The sequence below is a fragment of the Mixophyes fleayi genome, chromosome 7 (genome assembly GCF_038048845.1).
Source record: "Mixophyes fleayi isolate aMixFle1 chromosome 7, aMixFle1.hap1, whole genome shotgun sequence".
Taxonomy (NCBI): Eukaryota; Metazoa; Chordata; class Amphibia; order Anura; family Limnodynastidae; genus Mixophyes; species Mixophyes fleayi.
In genome coordinates, this window is record NC_134408.1 from 1,110,395 (window position 1) to 1,131,673 (window position 21,279).

General features: G+C 49.4%; 2 protein-coding genes across 3 annotated transcripts in view; both read left to right on the top strand.

The window, feature by feature from the left end:
- On the top strand, positions 1-1,919 carry THOC6 (THO complex subunit 6). The gene is given in 7 exon segments (XM_075178761.1): positions 1-147; positions 224-273; positions 351-362; positions 364-426; positions 508-606; positions 690-818; positions 1,765-1,919. Coding segments are annotated over 7 exon segments (540 nt in total). The 5' UTR covers positions 1-44; the 3' UTR covers positions 1,849-1,919.
- A 5,786-nt stretch (positions 1,920-7,705) lies between these two features.
- BICDL2 (BICD family like cargo adaptor 2) overlaps positions 7,706-21,279 on the top strand; it is a 39,161-nt gene continuing 25,587 nt past the window's right edge. The window contains exons 1-2 of one of the 2 annotated variants that reach the window (XM_075178749.1): positions 7,706-7,803; positions 20,064-20,367. In XM_075178749.1, the coding sequence (XP_075034850.1) occupies positions 20,077-20,367 (291 nt within the window). In that variant the 5' untranslated portion in view covers positions 7,706-7,803; positions 20,064-20,076. Of the gene's footprint in view, positions 7,804-13,752; positions 13,805-20,063; positions 20,368-21,279 lie in introns of those variants that run through there. The other variant, XM_075178750.1, reaches the window with a different exon arrangement.

The window sequence follows — 21,279 nt, forward strand, 5'->3', positions numbered from 1 at the left end:
TACCAGGACAGCACTAGAACTGTATTTTCTCTTTTGGCTTTTAGATGGCCCTTGAAGGACACAAGGATTACATCCATTGCTTGGCCCTGAGGGAACAGCAGAGAGAATGTGTGTCCGGAAGTGAGGACGGGTCTGTCAGACTCTGGGGTGAGTCCCCGGTCCAGTTCTTTCTTCATCTGGGTGGGGGCTAAATATCACATTAATTACTGGTTCTTTCTGCTAGATCTCAGGACAGGATCACAGACCCACAAGATTGAGGTGTATAAATATGAGGTAATGTCCCCTGGTGCTGTCATCCCAAGCCTGTCGCTGTTGAACGATCATGTCTCACTCTCCCGTTTTTTTCTCAGGAATGTGCTCGGCCCGCAGTACGGGAAATGGATTAGTTGCCTGGCAACAGACTCTGACTGGATGGTGAGGGGCTACGTGTCCTCGATGTGGGGGCTGGGCCTGTGTGATTGGTCATTGATAATCTATGTATCTGCTCCCTCCAGGTCTGTGGCGGAGGCCCCCATGCTGTCTCTTTGGCATCTACGCTCTGTCACCCCTACCACCATCTTCCCAATCCAGGAGAGCCAGCAGCAAGTCATGTTCTATCAGGACATGGTAAGTATGATGTCCGTCATGGTTCTTCTCATGGCTGGGCCGGGCAGACACCCCTCCTCCAATCCTCTGTCTGTCCTCCGCAGATCCTGTGTGCCGGGCAGGCGCCTCACATCAATCACTGTCAGATAAACGGAGAGGTCCGCGCTCGGATCCCCTGTAGCCCCTGTTCCATCTACTCTCTGAGCATCAATGAGACTTCCCAGGAGAACAAGGTATGATCCAAGGAGGTGACTGTGGAGCTAACATTTTGTGCTCGGTCAGTGCCAGAGAGAGTGATCGATTAGTGAGGGACCTTGTTCAGTCAGTGTTGGAAAGACGGCGCTCTGTCTGTGTTGGAGAGACGGCGCTCTGTCCGTGTTGGAGGGACGGCGCACTGTCCGTGTTGGAGGGACGGCGCTCTGTCCGTGTTGGAGGGACCTTGTTCAGTCCGTGTTGGAGGGACGGCGCTCTGTCCGTGTTGGAGGGACGGCGCTCTGTCCGTGTTGGAGGGACGGCGCTCTGTCCGTGTTGGAGGGACGGCGCACTGTCCGTGTTGGAGGGACGGCGCACTGTCCCGTGTTGGAGGGACGGCGCTCTGTCCGTGTTGGAGGGACGGCGCTCTGTCCGTGTTGGAGGGACGGCGCTCTGTCCGTGTTGGAGGGACGGCGCTCTGTCCGTGTTGGAGGGACGGCGCACTGTCCGTGTTGGAGGGACGGCGCTCTGTCCGTGTTGGAGGGACGGCGCTCTGTCCGTGTTGGAGGGACGGCTCTCTGTCCGTGTTGGAGGGACGGCGCTCTGTCCCGTGTTGGAGGGACCTTGTTCAGTCCGTGTTGGAGGGACGGCGCTCTGTCCGTGTTGGAGGGACGGCGCACTGTCCGTGTTGGAGGGACGGCGCTCTGTCCGTGTTGGAGGGACGGCGCTCTGTCCGTGTTGGAGGGACGGCGCTCTGTCCGTGTTGGAGGGACGGCGCTCTGTCCGTGTTGGAGGGACGGCGCTCTGTCCGTGTTGGAGGGACGGCGCTCTGTCCGTGTTGGAGGGACGGCGCACTGTCCGTGTTGGAGGGACGGCGCTCTGTCCGTGTTGGAGGGACGGCGCTCAGTCAGTGAAAGGCTTTGTTCGGACAGTGTTGGAGAGACAGCGCTTGGTCAGTATGAGACTCATTCTCTGTTTTCTTTGCAGGTCCTCACAGCCGCCGGAAGCAGCTCCAAGATTGACGTTTTTACTAACTTCAGATACCGAGCGTTCTCACTCACCTTTACCTGAGTCAACAGATTCGCCCCGTCGCCCAGCGATGTTTTGTTACCTTTATAAATAAAGTTCTGACATTCACTGTGTGCTGTGACTGGTGTTTGTTTGATACAGACTCGTCTACTGTAATAACATGTGCTTCCTGCGGGAGGAGCTATATTGTGTGTCACAAAGTAAAGGCACCCGACTGGGGTAAATTACCGGGGGACTTGCACCCCAAGATCTAGTTAGCAATGAGGGGCAGCCTTGAAACCTAGTACTTATAACTGAGGGCAATCCTTTACCCCAGCAGCTCTCAGACTTGGACCTGTATCTAACCAAGAGTTTGGTGTATTCAGCTCAGAGGTCGTAAAATGAAATACATTTATGAGAGATTATCCGAGGGGGGCACCAAGCAGACACTATAATGGTTGAGGTCTTCTATAACGCACAGAGATAGACATGTACCCCAGACTGGTCCCCTTTCCTAGTGATGAATATTGGGGGGTTCATCAAGGAGTATAATTGACAGGAAAGCTGTACCCCACATGGAGTGACGTATAGTCCAGCATTAGTGTTTATTGTACTTACTAACTAAACAGTTACTAGAAAACCGTAGAGGTCAGGTGACAGAGAAGGGCTCTGGGTACCCCCAGTGAGGTGTATATAGTGGGGGAGGGGTATTGGTGTAGATCCCATGGGGCAGGTGACAGAGAAGGGCTCTGGGTACCCCCAGTGAGGTGTATATAATGGGGGGGGGGGGGTATTGGGGTAGATCCCATGGGGCAGGTGACAGAGAAGGGCTCTGGGTACCCCCAGTGAGGTGTATATAATGGGGGGAGGGGGTATTGGGGTAGATCCCATGGGGCAGGTGACAGAGAAGGGCTCTGGGTACCCCCAGTGAGGTGTATATAATGGGGGGGGGGGGGGTATTGGGGTAGATCCCATGGGGCAGGTGACAGAGAAGGGCTCTGGGTACCCCAGTGAGGTGTATATAATGGGGGGAGGGGTATTGGGGTAGATCCCATGGGGCAGGTGACAGAGAAGGGCTCTGGGTACCCCCAGTGAGGTGTATATAATGGGGGGGGGGGGTATTGGGGTAGATCCCATGGGGCAGGTGACAGAGAAGGGCTCTGGGTACCCCCAGTGAGGTGTATATAATGGGGGGGCGGGTATTGGTGTAGATCCCATGGGGCAGGTGACAGAGAAGGGCTCTGGGTACCACCAGTGGGGTGTATATAGTGGGGGAGTGGTAGATCTCATGGGGCAGATGACAGAGAAGGCTCTGGGTACCCCCAGTGGGGTGTATATAATGGGGGGAGGGGTATTGGGGTAGATCCCATGGGGCAGGGTGACAGAGAAGGGCTCTGGGTACCCCCAGTGAGGTGTATATAATGGGGGGCGGGGTATTGGTGTAGATCCCATGGGGCAGGTGACAGAGAAGGGCTCTGGGTACCACCAGTGGGGTGTATATAGTGGGGGAGGGGTAGATCTCATGGGGCAGATGACAGAGAAGGCTCTGGGTACCCCCAGTGGGGTGTATATAATGGGGGGGAGGGGTATTGGGGTAGATCCCATGGGGCAGGTGACAGAGAAGGGCTCTGGGTACCCCCAGTGAGGTGTATATAATGGGGGGAGGGGTATTGGGGGTAGATCCCATGGGGCAGGTGACAGAGAAGGGCTCTGGGTACCCCCAGTGGGGTGTATATAGTGGGGGAGGGGTATTGGTGTAGATCCCATGGGGCAGGTGACAGAGAAGGGCTCTGGGTACCCCCAGTGAGGTGTATATAATGGGGGGGGGGTATTGGTGTAGATCCCATGGGGCAGGTGACAGAGAAGGGCTCTGGGTACCCCCAGTGGGGTGTATATAGTGGGGGAGGGGTATTGGTGTAGATCCCATGGGGCAGGTGACAGAGAAGGGCTCTGGGTACCTCCAGTGGGGGTGTATATAGTGGGGGGAGGGGTAGATCTCATGGGGCAGATGACAGAGAAGGCTCTGGGTACCCCCAGTGGGGTGTATATAATGGGGGGCGGGTATTGGTGTAGATCCCATGGGGCAGGTGACAGAGAAGGGCTCTGGGTACCCCCAGTGAGGTGTATATAATGGGGGGGGGGTATTGGTGTAGATCCCATGGGGCAGGTGACAGAGAAGGGCTCTGGGTACCTCCAGTGGGGTGTATATAGTGGGGGAGGGGTAGATCTCATGGGGCAGATGACAGAGAAGGCTCTGGGTACCCCCCAGTGGGGTGTATATAATGGGGGGCGGGGTATTGGTGTAGATCCCATGGGGCAGGTGACAGAGAAGGGCTCTGGGTACCCCCAGTGATGTGTATATAATGGGGAGGGGGGTATTGGTGTAGATCCCATGGGGCAGGTGACAGAGAAGGGCTCTGGGTACCTCCAGTGGGGTGTATATAGTGGGGGAGGGGTAGATCTCATGGGGCAGATGACAGAGAAGGGCTCTGGGTACCCCCAGTGGGGTGTATATACATGGGGGGCGGGTATTGGTGTAGATCTCATGGGGCAGATGACAGAGAAGGGCTCTGGGTACCCCCAGTGAGGTGTATATAGTGGGGGAGGGGTAGATCCCATGGGGCAGGTGACAGAGAAGGGCTCTGGGTACCCCCAGTGGGGTGTATATAGTGGGGGAGGGGTAGATCTCATGGGGCAGGTGACAGAGAAGGCTCTGGGTACCCCCAGTGAGGTGTATATAATGGGGGGGGGGTATTGGGGTAGATCCCATGGGGCAGGTGACAGAGAAGGGCTCTGGGTACCCCCAGTGAGGTGTATATAATGGGGGGCGGGTATTGGTGTAGATCTCATGGGGCAGATGACAGAGAAGGGCTCTGGGTACCCCCAGTGAGGTGTATATAGTGGGGGAGGGGTAGATCTCATGGGGCAGGTGACAGAGAAGGGCTCTGGGTACCCCCAGTGGGGTGTATATAATGGGGGGGGGGTATTGGTGTAGATCTCATGGGGCAGATGACAGAGAAGGGCTCTGGGTACCCCCAGTGGGGTGTATATAGTGGGGGAGGGGTATTGGTGTAGATCCCATGGGGCAGGTGACAGAGAAGGGCTCTGGGTACCCCCAGTGGGGTGTATATAGTGGGGGAGGGGTAGATCTCATGGGGCAGGTGACAGAGAAGGGCTCTGGGTACCCCCAGTGGGGTGTATATAATGGGGGGAGATATGGGGGGAGAGGTATTGGTGTAGATCCCATGGGGCAGGTGACAGAGAAGGGCTCTGGGTACCCCCAGTGGGGTGTATATAATGGGGGGAGGGGTATTGGTGTAGATCTCATGGGGCAGATGACAGAGAAGGGCTCTGGGTACCCCCAGTGGGGTGTATATAGTGGGGGAGGGGTAGATCTCATGGGGCAGATGACAGAGAAGGCTCTGGGTACCCCCAGTGGGGTGTATATAATGGGGGGGGGGGGTATTGGGGTAGATCCCATGGGGCAGGTGACAGAGAAGGGCTCTGGGTACCCCCAGGTGGGGTGTATATAATGGGGGGAGGGGTATTGGTGTAGATCTCATGGGGCAGATGACAGAGAAAGGGCTCTGGGTACCCCCAGTGGGGTGTATATAGTGGGGGAGGGGTAGATCTCATGGGGCAGATGACAGAGAACGGCTCTGGGTACCCCCAGTGGGGTGTATATAGTGGGGGGAGGGGTAGATCTCATGGGGCAGATGACAGAGAAGGGCTCTGGGTACCCCCAGTGGTGTATATAGTGGGGAGGGGTAGATCTCATGGGGCAGGTGACAGAGAAGGCTCTGGGTACCCCCAGTGGGTGATATAGTGGGGGAGGGGTAGATCTCATGGGGCAGATGACAGAGAAGGCTCTGGGTACCCCCAGTGAGGTGTATATAGTGGGGGAGGGGTAGATCTCATGGGGCAGGTGACAGAGAAGGCTCTGGGTACCCCCAGTGAGGTGTATATAGTGGGGGAGGGTAGATCTCATGGGGCAGATGACAGAGAAGGCTCTGGGTACCCCCAGTGGGGTGTATATAGTGGGGGAGGGGTAGATCTCATGGGCAGATGACAGAGAAGGGCTCTGGGTACCCCCAGTGAGGTGTATATAGTGGGGGAGGGGTAGATCCCATGGGGCAGGTGACAGAGAAGGGCTCTGGGTACCCCAGTGGGGTGTATATAGTGGGGGAGGGGTAGATCTCATGGGGCAGGTGACAGAGAAGGGCTCTGGGTACCCCCAGTGGGGTGTATATAGTGGGGGGAGGGGTAGATCTCATGGGGCAGGTGACAGAGAAGGGCTCTGGGTACCCCCAGTGGGGTGTATATAATGGGGAGGGGTATTGGTGTAGATCTCATGGGGCAGGTGACAGAGAAGGCTCTGGGTACCCCAGTGAGGTGTATATAATGGGGGGAGGGGTAGATCTCATGGGGCAGATGACAGAGAAGGCTCTGGGTAGCCCAGTGAGGTGTATATAATGGGGGGAGGGGTATTGGGGTAGATCTCATGGGCAGGTGACAGAGAAGGCTCTGGGTACCCCCAGTGAGGTGTATATAGTGGGGGGAGGGGTAGATCTCATGGGGCAGATGACAGAGAAGGCTCTGGGTACCCCCAGTGGGGTGTATATAGTGGGGGAGGGGTATTGGGGTAGATCTCATGGGGCAGATGACAGAGAAGGCTCTGGGTACCCCCAGTGAGGTGTATATAATGGGGGAGGGGTATTGGGGTAGATCTCATGGGGCAGATGACAGAGAAGGCTCTGGGTACCCCCAGTGAGGTGTATATAATGGGGGGAGGGGTATTGGTGTAGATCTCATGGGGCAGATGACAGAGAAGGCTCTGGGTACCCCCAGTGGGGTGTATATAGTGGGGGAGGGGTAGATCCCATGGGGCAGATGACAGAGAAGGGCTCTGGGTACCCCCAGTGGAGAGGTGTATATAGTGGGGGAGGGGTAGATCTCATGGGGCAGGTGACAGAGAAGGGCTCTGGGTACCCCCAGTGAGGTGTATATAGTGGGGGAGGGGTAGATCTCATGGGGCAGATGACAGAGAAGGCTCTGGGTACCCCCAGTGAGGTGTATATAGTGGGGGAGGGGTAGATCCCATGGGGCAGATGACAGAGAAGGGCTCTGGGTACCCCCAGTGAGGTGTATATAGTGGGGGAGGGTAGATCTCATGGGGCAGATGACAGAGAAGGCTCTGGGTACCCCCAGTGAGGTGTTATAGTGGGGGAGGGGTAGATCCCATGGGGCAGATGACAGAGAAGGCTCTGGGTACCCCCAGTGAGGTGTATATAGTGGGGGAGGGGTAGATCTCATGGGGCAGATGACAGAGAAGGCTCTGGGTACCCCCAGTGAGGTGTATATAGTGGGGGAGGGGTAGATCCCATGGGGCAGATGACAGAGAAGGCTCTGGGTACCCCCAGTGAGGTGTATATAGTGGGGGAGGGGTAGATCCCATGGGGCAGATGACAGAGAAGGCTCTGGGTACCCCCAGTGAGGTGTATATAGTGGGGGAGGGGTAGATCTCATGGGGCAGATGACAGAGAAGGCTCTGGGTACCCCCAGTGAGGTGTATATAGTGGGGGAGGGGTAGATCCCATGGGGCAGGTGACAGAGAAGGCTCTGGGTACCCCCAGTGGGGTGTATATAGTGGGGGAGGGGTAGATCTCATGGGGCAGGTGACAGAGAAGGCTCTGGGTACCCCCAGTGGGGTGTATATAGTGGGGGAGGGGTATTGGGGTAGATCTCATGGGGCAGGTGACAGAGAAGGCTCTGGGTATGATACTGGATAATGTTTCGGTGGCTGTACAAGTGCCATGTTCCTCGTCCTGTAGATCTCAGGGACTTACTGCCTGTGTTTTAGAGGGGAGGGGGCTGTGTATAATCCGTCTCCTCCCATATAACCACACCTGTCATTTGTGTACGTTGCTGTGGAGGGAGGAGAGTGAGAGTCAGGGAGAGTAAGAGACCGCTCACCTGCACTCAGAGATGTCCACACTCCGAGATTTCCTGACTCTACAGGTAAGAGACATTACCTTGTACACACACTATACTCACACACAGAAACTTCTGTGTTACACTGTAACAGGTAGTGTATGTGTGTTACACAGTGACAAGTAGTGTGTGTGTGTGTGTTACACAGTGACAAGTAGTGTGTGTGTTACACAGTGACAAGTAGTGTGTGTGTGTGTGTGTGTTACACAGTGACAAGTAGTGTGTGTGTGTGTGTGTGTTACACAGTGACAAGTAGTGTGTGTGTGTGTGTGTGTGTTACACAGTGACAAGTAGTGTGTGTGTATGTGTGTTACACAGTGACAAGTAGTGTGTGTGTGTGTGTGTGTGTGTGTTACACAGTGACAAGTAGTGTGTGTGTGTGTGTGTGTGTGTGTTACACTGTAACAAGTAGTTTGTGTGTGTTGCACAGTGACATTTAGTGTATGTGTGTTACACTGTACCAAGTAATGTGTGTTTTACACAGTGACAACTAGTGTGTGTTACACAGTGACAACTAGTATGTGTTACACAGTGACAAGTAGTGTATGTGTGTTACACAATGACAAGTAGTATGTGTGTGTTACACAGTGACAAGTAGTGTATGTGTTACACAGTGACAAGTAGTGTATGTGTTACACAGTGACAAGTAGTGTATGTGTGTTACACAGCACCAGGTAGTGTGTGTGTGTTACACAGTGACAAGTAGTGTATGTGTTACACAGTGACAAGTAGTGTATGTGTGTTACACAGCACCAGGTAGTGTATGTGTGTTACACAGCACCAGGTAGTGTGTGTGTGTTACACAGTGACTCGTATTGTGCAGTCTGTAGTGTCGTCACACTGGTTCTGCTGGTCTGACCTGTCCGCTGCTGTCCTCACACCCTCAGTCCTGCAAGGTGAGAGATCGGGAATCCTGGAAACCGTCACACGCATCTTATTCCAGGACACGCTAATCACATACAGTAACATGTACTAGACACTCTCATGTCTTATTCCAGGACACGCTAATCACATACAGTAACATGTACTAGACACTCTCATGTCTTATTCCAGGACACGCTAATCACATACAGTAACACATCTTCTAGACACTCACCTGTCTTACAGCAGGACATGCTAATCACATACAGTAACACATGTTCTAAATACTCACATGTCTTACTGCAGGACACGCTAATCACATACAGAAACACATGTACTAGACACTCTCACATGTCTTATTCCAGGACATGCTAATCACATACAGTAACACATCTTCTAGACACTCACCTGTCTTACAGCAGGACATGCTAATCACATACAGTAACACATGTTCTAAATACTCACATGTCTTACTGCAGGACACGCTAATCACATACAGAAACACATGTACTAGACACTCTCACATGTCTTATTCCAGGACATGCTAATCACATACAGTAACACATCTTCTAGACACTCACCTGTCTTACAGCAGGACATGCTAATCACATACAGTAACACATGTTCTAAATACTCACATGTCTTACTGCAGGACACGCTAATCACATACAGAAACACATGTACTAGACACTCTCACATGTCTTATTCCAGGACACGCTAATCACATACAGAAACATATGTTCTAGAGACTCATGTCTTATTCCAGGACACGCTAATCACATACAGAAACAAATGTTCTAGAGACTCATGTCTTATTCCAGGACACGCTAATCACACACAGAAACACATGTACTAGACACTCTCACATGTCTTATTTCACATGTCTTATTCCAGGACACGCTAATCACATACAGTAACACATCTTCTAGACACTCTCACCTATCTTACAGCAGGACACGCTAATCACATACAGAAACACATGCTCTAAATACTCACATGTCTTATTCCAGGACATGCTAATCACATACAGTAACACATCTTCTAGACACTCTCACCTATCTTACAGCAGGACACGCTAATCACATACAGTAACACATGTTCTAAATACTCACATGTCTTACTGCAGGACACGCTAATCACATACAGAAACACATGTACTAGACACTCTCACATGTCTTATTCCAGGACACGCTAATCACATACAGAAACATATGTTCTAGAGACTCATGTCTTATTCCAGGACACGCTAATCACATACAGAAACAAATGTTCTAGAGACTCATGTCTTATTCCAGGACACGCTAATCACACATAGAAACACATGTACTAGACACTCTCACATGTCTTATTTCACATGTCTTATTCCAGGACACGCTAATCACATACAGTAACACATCTTCTAGACACTCTCACCTATCTTACAGCAGGACACGCTAATCACATACAGAAACACATGCTCTAAATACTCACATGTCTTATTCCAGGACATGCTAATCACATACAGTAACACATCTTCTAGACACTCTCACCTATCTTACAGCAGGACACGCTAATCACATACAGTAACACATGTTCTAAATACTCACATGTCTTACTGCAGGACACGCTAATCACATACAGAAACACATGTACTAGACACTCTCACATGTCTTATTCCAGGACACGCTAATCACATACAGTAACACATCTTTTAGACACTCTCACCTATCTTACAGCAGGACACGCTAATCACATACAGAAACACATGCTCTAAATACTCACATGTCTTATTCCAGGACATGCTAATCACATACAGTAACACATCTTCTAGACACTCACCTATCTTACAGCAGGACACGCTAATCACATACAGTAACACATGTTCTAAATACTCACATGTCTTACTGCAGGACACGCTAATCACATACAGAAACACATGTACTAGACACTCTCACATGTCTTATTCCAGGACACGCTAATCACATACAGTAACACATGTTTAAAATACTCACATGTCTTACTGCAGGACACGCTAATCACATACAGAAACACATGTTCTAGAGACTCATGTCTTATTCCAGGACACGCTAATCACACACAGAAACACATGTTCTAGAGACTCATGTCTTATTCCAGGACACGCTAATCACATACAGAAACACATGTTCTAGACACTCATGTCTTATTCCAGGACACGCTAATCACATACAGAAACACATGTTCTAGAGACTCATGTCTTATTCCAGGACATGCTAATCACATACAGAAACACATGTTCTAGAGACTCATGTCTTATTCCAGGACACGCTAATCACATACAGTAACACATGTTCTAGAGACTCATGTCTTATTCCAGGACACGCTAATCACATACAGAAACACATGTTCTAGACAGTCTCACATGTCTTACTCCAGGACACGCTAATCACATACAGTAACACATGTTCTAGACACTCACGTCTTATTCCAGGACACGCTAATCACATACAGAAACACATGTTCTAGACAGTCTCACATGTCTTACTTCAGGACACGCTAATCACATACAGTAACACATGTTCTAGACACTCACATGTCTTATTCCAGGACATGCTAATCACATACAGTAACACATGTTCTAGACACTCACGTCTTATTCCAGGACACGCTAATCACATACAGAAACACATGTTCTAGACAGTCTCACATGTCTTACTTCAGGACACGCTAATCACATACAGTAACACATGTTCTAGACACTCACATGTCTTATTCCAGGACATGCTAATCACATACAGAAACACATGTTCTAGACACTCACATGTCTTATTCCAGGACACGCTAATCACACACAGAAACACATGTTCTAGAGACTCATGTCTTATTCCAGGACATGCTAATCACATACAGAAACACATGTTCTAGAGACTCATGTCTTATTCCAGGACACGCTAATCACATACAGTAACACATGTTCTAGAGACTCATGTCTTATTCCAGGACACGCTAATCACATACAGAAACACATGTTCTAGACAGTCTCACATGTCTTACTCCAGGACACGCTAATCACATACAGTAACACATGTTCTAGACACTCACGTCTTATTCCAGGACACGCTAATCACATACAGAAACACATGTTCTAGACAGTCTCACATGTCTTACTTCAGGACACGCTAATCACATACAGTAACACATGTTCTAGACACTCACATGTCTTATTCCAGGACATGCTAATCACATACAGAAACACATATTCTAGACACTCACATGTCTTATTCCAGGACACGCTAATCACACACAGAAACACATGTTCTAGAGACTCATGTCTTATTCCAGGACATGCTAATCACATACAGAAACACATGTTCTAGAGACTCATGTCTTATTCCAGGACATGCTAATCACATACAGAAACACATGTTCTAGACACTCATGTCTTATTCCAGGACACGCTAATCACATACAGAAACACATGTTCTAGACAATCTCACATGTCTTACTCCAGGACACGCTAATCACATACAGTAACACATGTTCTAGAGGCTCACATGTCTTATTCCAGGACATGCTAATCACATACAGAGCACATGTTCTAGAGACTCATGTCTTATTCCAGGACACGCTAATCACATACAGAAACACATGTTCTAGAGGCTCATGTCTTATTCCAGGACATGCTAATCACATACAGAAACATGTTCTAGAGACTCATGTCTTATTCCAGGACATGCTAATCACATACAGAAACACATGTTCTAGACACTCATGTCTTATTACAGGACACGCTAATCACATACAGAAACACATGTTCTAGAGACTCATGTCTTATTCCAGGACACGCTAATCACATACAGAAACACATGTGTTTTAGACAGTCTCACATGTCTTACTCCAGGACACGCTAATCACATACAGTAACACATGTTCTAGACACTCACATGTCTTACTCCAGGACACGCTAATCACATACAGTAACACATGTTCTAGACACTCACATGTCTTATTCCAGGACACGCTAATCACATACAGAAACACATGTTCTAGACAGTCTCACATGTCTTACTCCAGGACACGCTAATCACATACAGAAACACATGTGTTTTAGACAGTCTCACATGTCTTACTCCAGGACACGCTAATCACATACAGTAACACGTTCTAGACACTCTCACATGTCTTACTCCAGGACACGCTAATCACATACAGTAACACATGTTCTAGACACTCACATGTCTTATTCCAGGACACGCTAATCACATACAGTAACACATGTTCTAGACACTCTCACATGTCTTACTCCAGGACATGCTAATCACATACAGTAACACATGTTCTAGACACTCACATGTCTTATTCCAGGACATGCTAATCACATACAGTAACACATGTTCTAGACACTCACATGTCTTATTCCAGGACATGCTAATCACATACATTAACTCATGTTCTAGACACACTCACATGTCTTATTTCACGACACGCTAATCACATACAGAAACACATTTCTAGACACTCACATGTCTTATTCCAGGACACGCTATTTACATACATTAACACATGTTCTAGACACACTCATGTCTTATTCCAGGACACGCTAATAACATACAGAAACACATGTTCTAGACACTCTCACATGTCTTATTACAGGACACGCTAATCACATACAGTAACACATGTTCTAGACACACTCATGTCTTATTCTACGACACGCTAATCACATACAGTAACACATGTTCTAGACACTCTCACATGTATTATTCCAGGACTGTACATTATACTCTATGATGAGGACACCTCTAGGACTGTACATTATACGCTGTGACCTCTAGGACTGTACATTATACACTGACCTCTGCTGTCATACTATGTATAAGTGACATGTCTGGGGTAAGGCTGCAGGATTACCTCTATAGAAGGACAGCAATGACTTGTACCAACAAATATTTAATACCTTACAGGAGACGCCCTTCTTAATAGTGTTATATCCAGATCCCAAAAGTGAGTCAGCACCGAAACCTGCACATTACACCGCTCAGCAGGTTCCCTGATCCTCGGGGACATTGTATGAGTGATGCTGTGAGTCTGCTGTATACGCTGTACTTCCCCTCATCTACCCTCATTTCACTTTGTTTCCTTCAGGCAATAAACTGTATTGTGCAGTGAGTGTCACCCTGCTCAGGGGCAGTTCTCTCATAGCGGGAAGGTCAGTGGGGCAAAAGGGTAGTTTGCATTTTACATTTGCATTAATGGAAAATATGTGGAGGTTACACTGTAGTGGTTGTCGGTTACACTGTAGTGTTGTAGGTTACACTGTAGTCGTCATACACACTAGTGGTTGTAGCTTACACTGCGGTGGTTGTCATGCACGCTGTAGTGGTTGTAGGTTACACTGTAGTCATTGTCATACACACTGTAGTGGTTGTAGGTTACACTGTAGTCATTGTCATACACACTGTAGTGGTTGTAGGTTACACTGTAGTGTTGTAGGTTACACTGTAGTGGTTGTAGGTTACACTGTAGTCGTTGTCATACACACTAGTGGTTGTAGCTTACACTGCGGTGGTTGTCATGCACGCTGTAGTGGTTGTAGGTTACACTGTAGTCGTTGTCATACACACTGTAGTGGTTGTAGGTTACACTGTAGTGTTGTAGGTTACACTGTAGTGTTGTAGGTTACACTGTAGTGGTTGTCGGTTACACTGTAGTGTTGTAGGTTACACTGTAGTGTTGTAGGTTACACTGTAGTCATTGTCATACACACTAGTGGTTGTAGCTTACACTGCGGTGGTTGTCATGCACGCTGTAGTGGTTGTCGGTTACATTGAATGGTTGTCAGCTACACTGTTATGGAGTTTTCGTGTGACGGGAAGCAGTATTTCCTGTTTGAGTCAGTTTCTGTCCTAACAAAACGTCTCCTGAACTTTCTTCATCGCTCATCCCAGGCTTTGAGACTTTACTTCTACAGATAATTATTAGCTCTGCGTTAGACGGAATGTCACCCAAGTATGACACAGTAACTAACTATTCTTCCAGGTCTCTGTGCTATTTCCGTGTTCTGTGTATCCTATATTATTACTGGTAATATAAGCTGTGGTTGTTATCTATGGGTGGCTGTAAGTGTGACGTTATTGTGACATAACTAACACTAGGATGATTCCACCTTCTCTGATGATAATAATATATCTCTGGAACAACGAGTTTGGGAATTTCCAACTCAGATCCCTTCAGTGGGAGCAACATGACTACAGAAGCGGATTGTTGTGTGGTTACTGGGAATGTTTATCCAGCACATGACATCACTGGTCTGTCTGGTACGACCTGCTGAGAGACATGATCACCTACCCTCTGTAGTGACTGGTGATACACGGTACGACCTGCTGGGACACAGGGACACCTACCCTCCGTAGTGTCTGGTGATACACAGGGTACGACCTGCTGGGAGACACGGTCACCTACCCTCCGAAGTGTCTAGTGATATACAGGGTACGACCTGCTGGGACACATGAACACCTACCCTCTGAAGTGTCAAGTGATACACAGGGTACGACCTGTTGGGACACACGGTCACCTACCCTCCGAAGTGTCTGGTGATACACGGTACGACCTGCTGGGACACATGAACACCTACCCTCCGAAGCGTCTGGTGATACACAGGGTACGACCTGTTGGGACACATGATCACCTACCCTCCGTAGTGTCTGGTGATACACGGTACGACCTGTTGGGACACACGGTCACCTACCCTCCGAAGTGTCTGGTGATACACGGTACGACCTGTTGGGACACACGGTCACCTACCCTCCGAAGTGTCTGGTGATACACGGTACGACCTGTTGGGACACATGATCACCTACCCTCTAAGTGTCTGGTGATACACAGGGTACGACCTGTTGGGACACTCGGTCACCTACCCTCCGTAGTGTCTGGTGATACACAGGGTACGACCTGTTGGGACACATGATCACCTACCCTCCGTAGTGTCTGGTGATACACAGGGTACGACCTGCTGGGACACATGATCACCTACCCTCCGTAGTGTCTGGTGATACACAGGGTACGACCTGTTGGGACACATGATCACCTACCCTCCGAAGTGTCTGGTGATACACAGGGTACGACCTGTTGGGACACATGATCACCTACCCTCCGAAGTGTCTGGTGATACACGGGGTACGACCTGCTGGGAGACACGGTCACCTACCCTCCGAAGTGTCTGGTGATACACAGGGTACGACCTGTTGGGACACACGGTCACCTACCCTCCGAAGTGTCTGGTGATACACAGGGTACGACCTGCTGGGAGACACGGTCACCTACCCTCCGAAGTGTCTGGTGATACACAGGGTACGACCTGTTGGGACACTCGGTCACCTACCCTCCGAAGTGTCTGGTGATACACGGGGTACGACCTGTTGGGACACTCGGTCACCTACCCTCCGAAGTGTCTGGTGATACACGGGGTACGACCTGTTGGGACACTCGGTCACCTACCCTCCGTAGTGTCTGGTGATACACAGGGTACGACCTGTTGGGACACATGATCACCTACCCTCCGTAGTGTCTGGTGATACACAGGGTACGACCTGTTGGGACACTCGGTCACCTACCCTCCGAAGTGTCTGGTGATACACAGGGTACGACCTGCTGGGACACTCGGTCACCTACCCTCTAAGTGTCTGGTGATACACAGGGTACGACCTGTTGGGACACTCGGTCACCTACCCTCCGTAGTGTCTGGTGATACACAGGGTACGACCTGCTGGGACACACGGTCACCTACCCTCCGAAGTGTCTGGTGATACACAGGGTACGACCTGCTGGGACACACGGTCACCTACCCTCCGAAGTGTCTGGTGATACACAGGGTACGACCTGCTGGGACACACGGTCACCTACCCTCCGAAGTGTCTGGTGATACACAGGGTACGACCTGCTGAGACACACGGTCACCTACCCTCTAAGTGTCTGGTGATACACGGGGTACGACCTGCTGGGACACACGGTCACCTACCCTCCGTAGTGTCTGGTGATACACAGGGTACGACCTGCTGGGAGACTCGGTCACCTACCCTCTAAGTGTCTGGTGATACACAGGGTACGACCTGCTGGGACACACGGTCACCTACCCTCCGTAGTGTCTGGTGATACACAGGGTACGACCTGCTGGGACACACGGTCACCTACCCTCTAAGTGTCTGGTGATACACGGGGTACGACCTGCTGGGACACACGGTCACCTACCCTCCGAAGTGTCTGGTGATACACAGGGTACGACCTGCTGAGACACACGGTCACCTACCCTCTAAGTGTCTGGTGATACACGGGGTACGACCTGCTGGGACACACGGTCACCTACCCTCCGTAGTGTCTGGTGATACACAGGGTACGACCTGCTGGGACACTCGGTCACCTACCCTCTAAGTGTCTGGTGATACACAGGGTACGACCTGTTGGGACACTCGGTCACCTACCCTCCGTAGTGTCTGGTGATACACAGGGTACGACCTGTTGGGACACATGATCACCTACCCTCCGTAGTGTCAAGTGATACACAGGGTACGACCTGCTGGGACACTCGGTCACCTACCCTCTAAGTGTCTGGTGATACACAGGGTACGACCTGCTGGGACACTCGGTCACCTACCCTCCGTAGTGTCTGGTGATACACAGGGTACGACCTGCTGGGACACACGGTCACCTACCCTCCGAAGTGTCTGGTGATACACAGGGTACGACCTGCTGGGACACACGGTCACCTACCCTCTAAGTGTCTGGTGATACACACGGTACGACCTGTTGGGACACATGATCACCTACCCTCCGTAGTGTCTGGTGATACACAGGGTACGACCTGTTGGGACACACGGTCACCTACCCTCCGTAGTGTCTGGTGATACACAGGGTACGACCTGTTGGGACACATGATCACCTACCCTCCGAAGTGTCTGGTGATACACAGGGTACGACCTGCTGGGACACACGGTCACCTACCCTCCGAAGTGTCTGGTGATACACAGGGTACGACCTGCTGGGACACACGGTCACCTACCCTCCGAAGTGTCTGGTGATACACAGGGTACGACCTGCTGGGACACACGGTCACCTACCCTCCGAAGTGTCTGGTGATACACAGGGTACGACCTGTTGGGACACACGGTCACCTACCCTCTAAGTGTCTGGTGATACACAGGGTACGACCTGCTGGGACACACGGTCACCTACCCTCTAAGTGTCTGGTGATACACAGGGTACGACCTGCTGGGACACACGGTCACCTACCCTCCGTAGTGTCTGGTGATACACAGGGTACGACCTGCTGGGAGACTCGGTCACCTACCCTCCGAAGTGTCTAGTGATACAACCTTCACATAGTATCTGCTTGGGGGATCTGCAGGGTGTAATGACCAGACAGAGAAGCTTAGTCAGGTCCTTGGACACTACCGTCAGACTTATGTCTTTGCCCATCAAGATGATAGGGCCATTTTGCTCCCTTGGACAGAGTTTGCACATATTAATAGTTTTAAAGAATCTTTTTAAAAGTTTAAGGTGCAATTTTAAACTTGTATTTCCAGTTTCCTCTAGTTCTGGATTTACTGGAATCCACCTTCTCTGATCTCCAACATACATTGATAGATACCATCGACTAACACCAAGTGTGTCCACCAAAAGCATCAGACTCATGGTACCTTCACTTCATTGGACCAAAGGTTCTGGAATGTAGTAATCCTGTTTCTTTTTGGTAGAAGGTACCTAAGTCAAAACATTCCCAACATCTTTTGTGTCCCACTGCTTAAATCTGTGGCAATAAATCATTTTCCTTTAGGAAATCTCCACTTAAACCACTTCTGAAAGAAGATAGGAAAAAGTAGATTTAAGTAAAGCTAAATTTGAACTCCAAGATTCCCAGGGCAGACAGAAACCACTGATTATCCTGCTCCTCTCATCAAGACGTTTCCATCTACATTATCTAATGAAGTCAAATGCAGAATGCCTAGGGGTCATCCATAAAAGGGGGACTATCACATAGAACCATGTCACTGCGACATCCCTCTAAGCGGATAGTCTTGTGGCGCAGGGAGCGCCTTCTGTAAACTACAATACACAACGTGTGGTCACAGGTTCAACATTCCCATCAATGAATAACCGGTTATTTCTGGCTACTGTGGCAACCGCTATAGGTACTTGTATCTCCTGCTGGACGAATCGAGGCGCGGTAAAGTTTGTCCTGACTTTTTACCCTGGAATATTGTTCAGATTGTAACTATACAATTATGACACCATAAATATAATGTTGTCTGTTTTGATACTTGTTTAACGTGTACAGATGGAACACGTTACTGAGATAAATGACGCCCTACCACGCTTATCACTAGAATAGAGCCAGCATTGTTGTATCCCGCTGGGGCATCTGGCTCGTTTAGTTGTAGGTGTTAGGGACTCGTTAATATAATAACACCCAGACTGTGCATTGTAGCAATTTTATGGTCTTTATGCAAAATTTCAGCTGAAAGTCGCTCTCGCCTATTTACTAACGTGCCTCCATTTACACAAATCTTCCTGCTTCTTGTAACGTTCGGAGATGGTTGTGTAACAGTGTCCCATACATGACAAGGGTTAGGATGTTATTGTTGTCTGTTATCAGCAATCTTTAGGGTGCTAGTGTCCTGCGGTACCGTCTTTCTGTGGCCTCCGTGCTGTGACGTACTCAAACTTTTACACAGATATTCGTGACTTTATCTGCAGCCGTTTCACAAAAGACATCTTTCATCTCAGGGTTGTATTGTCCTTTGAATGAGAATCATTCTTCTGAACATGTCAGGAACTTGTTACACGAGACACGTGTCCTCACAGAAATTCTTTATCTCACATTCTTGTGTCTTACACCTGTACAAGCCTTAGAGCAGATTGTGGGAGGGTTGTTCCCGTGATTGTGTGAGAATGATTTGTAGCACGAAAGATGTTTGTGAATATTCCAAAGATTCCATCCCCTCAGTCACAGACTAGATGATCATGTGGAGGTTTCATCTGCACTGTGCTTTAAGGGGAAGAACGGATACATTTATTCCATGCTGTGTATACTGTGTGTGTGTGTGTGTGTGCGTGTGCGTGTGTGTGTATATCTATATACAGGGCATCTGGAAAGTATTCACAGCCTTTGCCATGAAGCTCAAAATTGAGCTCAGGTGCATCCTGTTTCCACTGATCATCCTTAAAATGTTCCTACAGCTTAAATGGAGTCCACCTGTGGTAAATTTAGTTGATTGGACATGATTTGCAAAGGCACACACCTGTCTATATAAGGTCCTACACCTGACAGTGCATGTCAGAGCACAAACCAAGTATGAAGTCAAAGGAATTGTCTGTAGACCTCCGAGACAGCATTGTCTCGAGGCACAAATCTGTGAATACTTTTTGTATTACGAGTTTGTCTAGCTGTTTATGTTTCCCTATTTCTCCACCAGCTTTAACCATCTAATGACCTCGAGAGAATCAGAGACCCGGGAGGGGGTCCCCTGCAGCTGGAATGGTGTTCTGGCTTCCCCCAGTATGGAAGAACATTTCTACCCGTTCCTGATAGAGAGAAGACCCTCATACCTGGGAGAGGATGAGGAAGATCAGAGGGAGGAGAACCTCAGTCTGGTCTTGGAGAGTAAGGAGAAGGACCTGCTTCTGGCGGCGGAGCTGGGAAAAGCTCTGCTGGAGAGAAATGATTATCTGGTAAAGGAAAGAGAAGCACTGGAGGAGGAATTACGAGAGACACGAGAGGTGAGGACACGGATGAGGAATTGCAAGGGTGGTCAGATGCATAGGAGGTAAGAACATGGATGGTGAGATACATGGGAGGAGATGCAGAGGAAGTGAGAACACGCTTAGTGAGATACAAGGGAGGAGATGCAGAGGAAGTGAGAACACGCTTAGTGAGATACATGGGAGGAGATACAGAGGTAGTGAGAACACGCTTAGTGAGATACATGGGAGGAGATACAGAGGAAGTGAGAACACGCTTAGTGAGATACATGGGAGGAGATACAGAGGTAGTGAGAACATGCTTAGTAAGATACATGGGAGGAGATACAGAGGAAGTGAGAACATGGATGGTGAGATACATGGGAGGAGATACAGAGGTAGTGAGAACATGCTTAGTAAGATACATGGGAGGAGAAACAGAGGAAGTGAGAACATGCTTAGTAAGATACATGGGAGGAGATACAGAGGAAGTGAGAACATGGATGGTGAGATACATGGGAGGAGATACAGAGGAAGTGAGAACACGCTTAGTGAGATACATGGGAGGAGATACAGAGGTAGTGAGAACATGCTTAGTAAGATACATGGGAGGAGATACAGAGGTAGTGAGAACACGCTTAGTGAGATACATGGGAGGAGATACAGAGGTAGTGAGAACATGCTTAGTAAGATACATGGGAGGAGATACAGAGGTAGTGAGAACACGCTTAGTGAGATACATGGGAGGAGATACAGAGGAAGTGAGAACATTTAGGTACGCAGGTGGTCAGATACATGGAAGTTGCGAACAGGTAAACATTGTGATATCATAGAAAGAGATGATCATCCAACAGATAGAGACAATACCAGTAGGGTGTAGCTATCCATTATATAAAGGCCACACCATCTAACACGTCGTTATCCATCAGACGACGGCTGCCTCCTTATTCT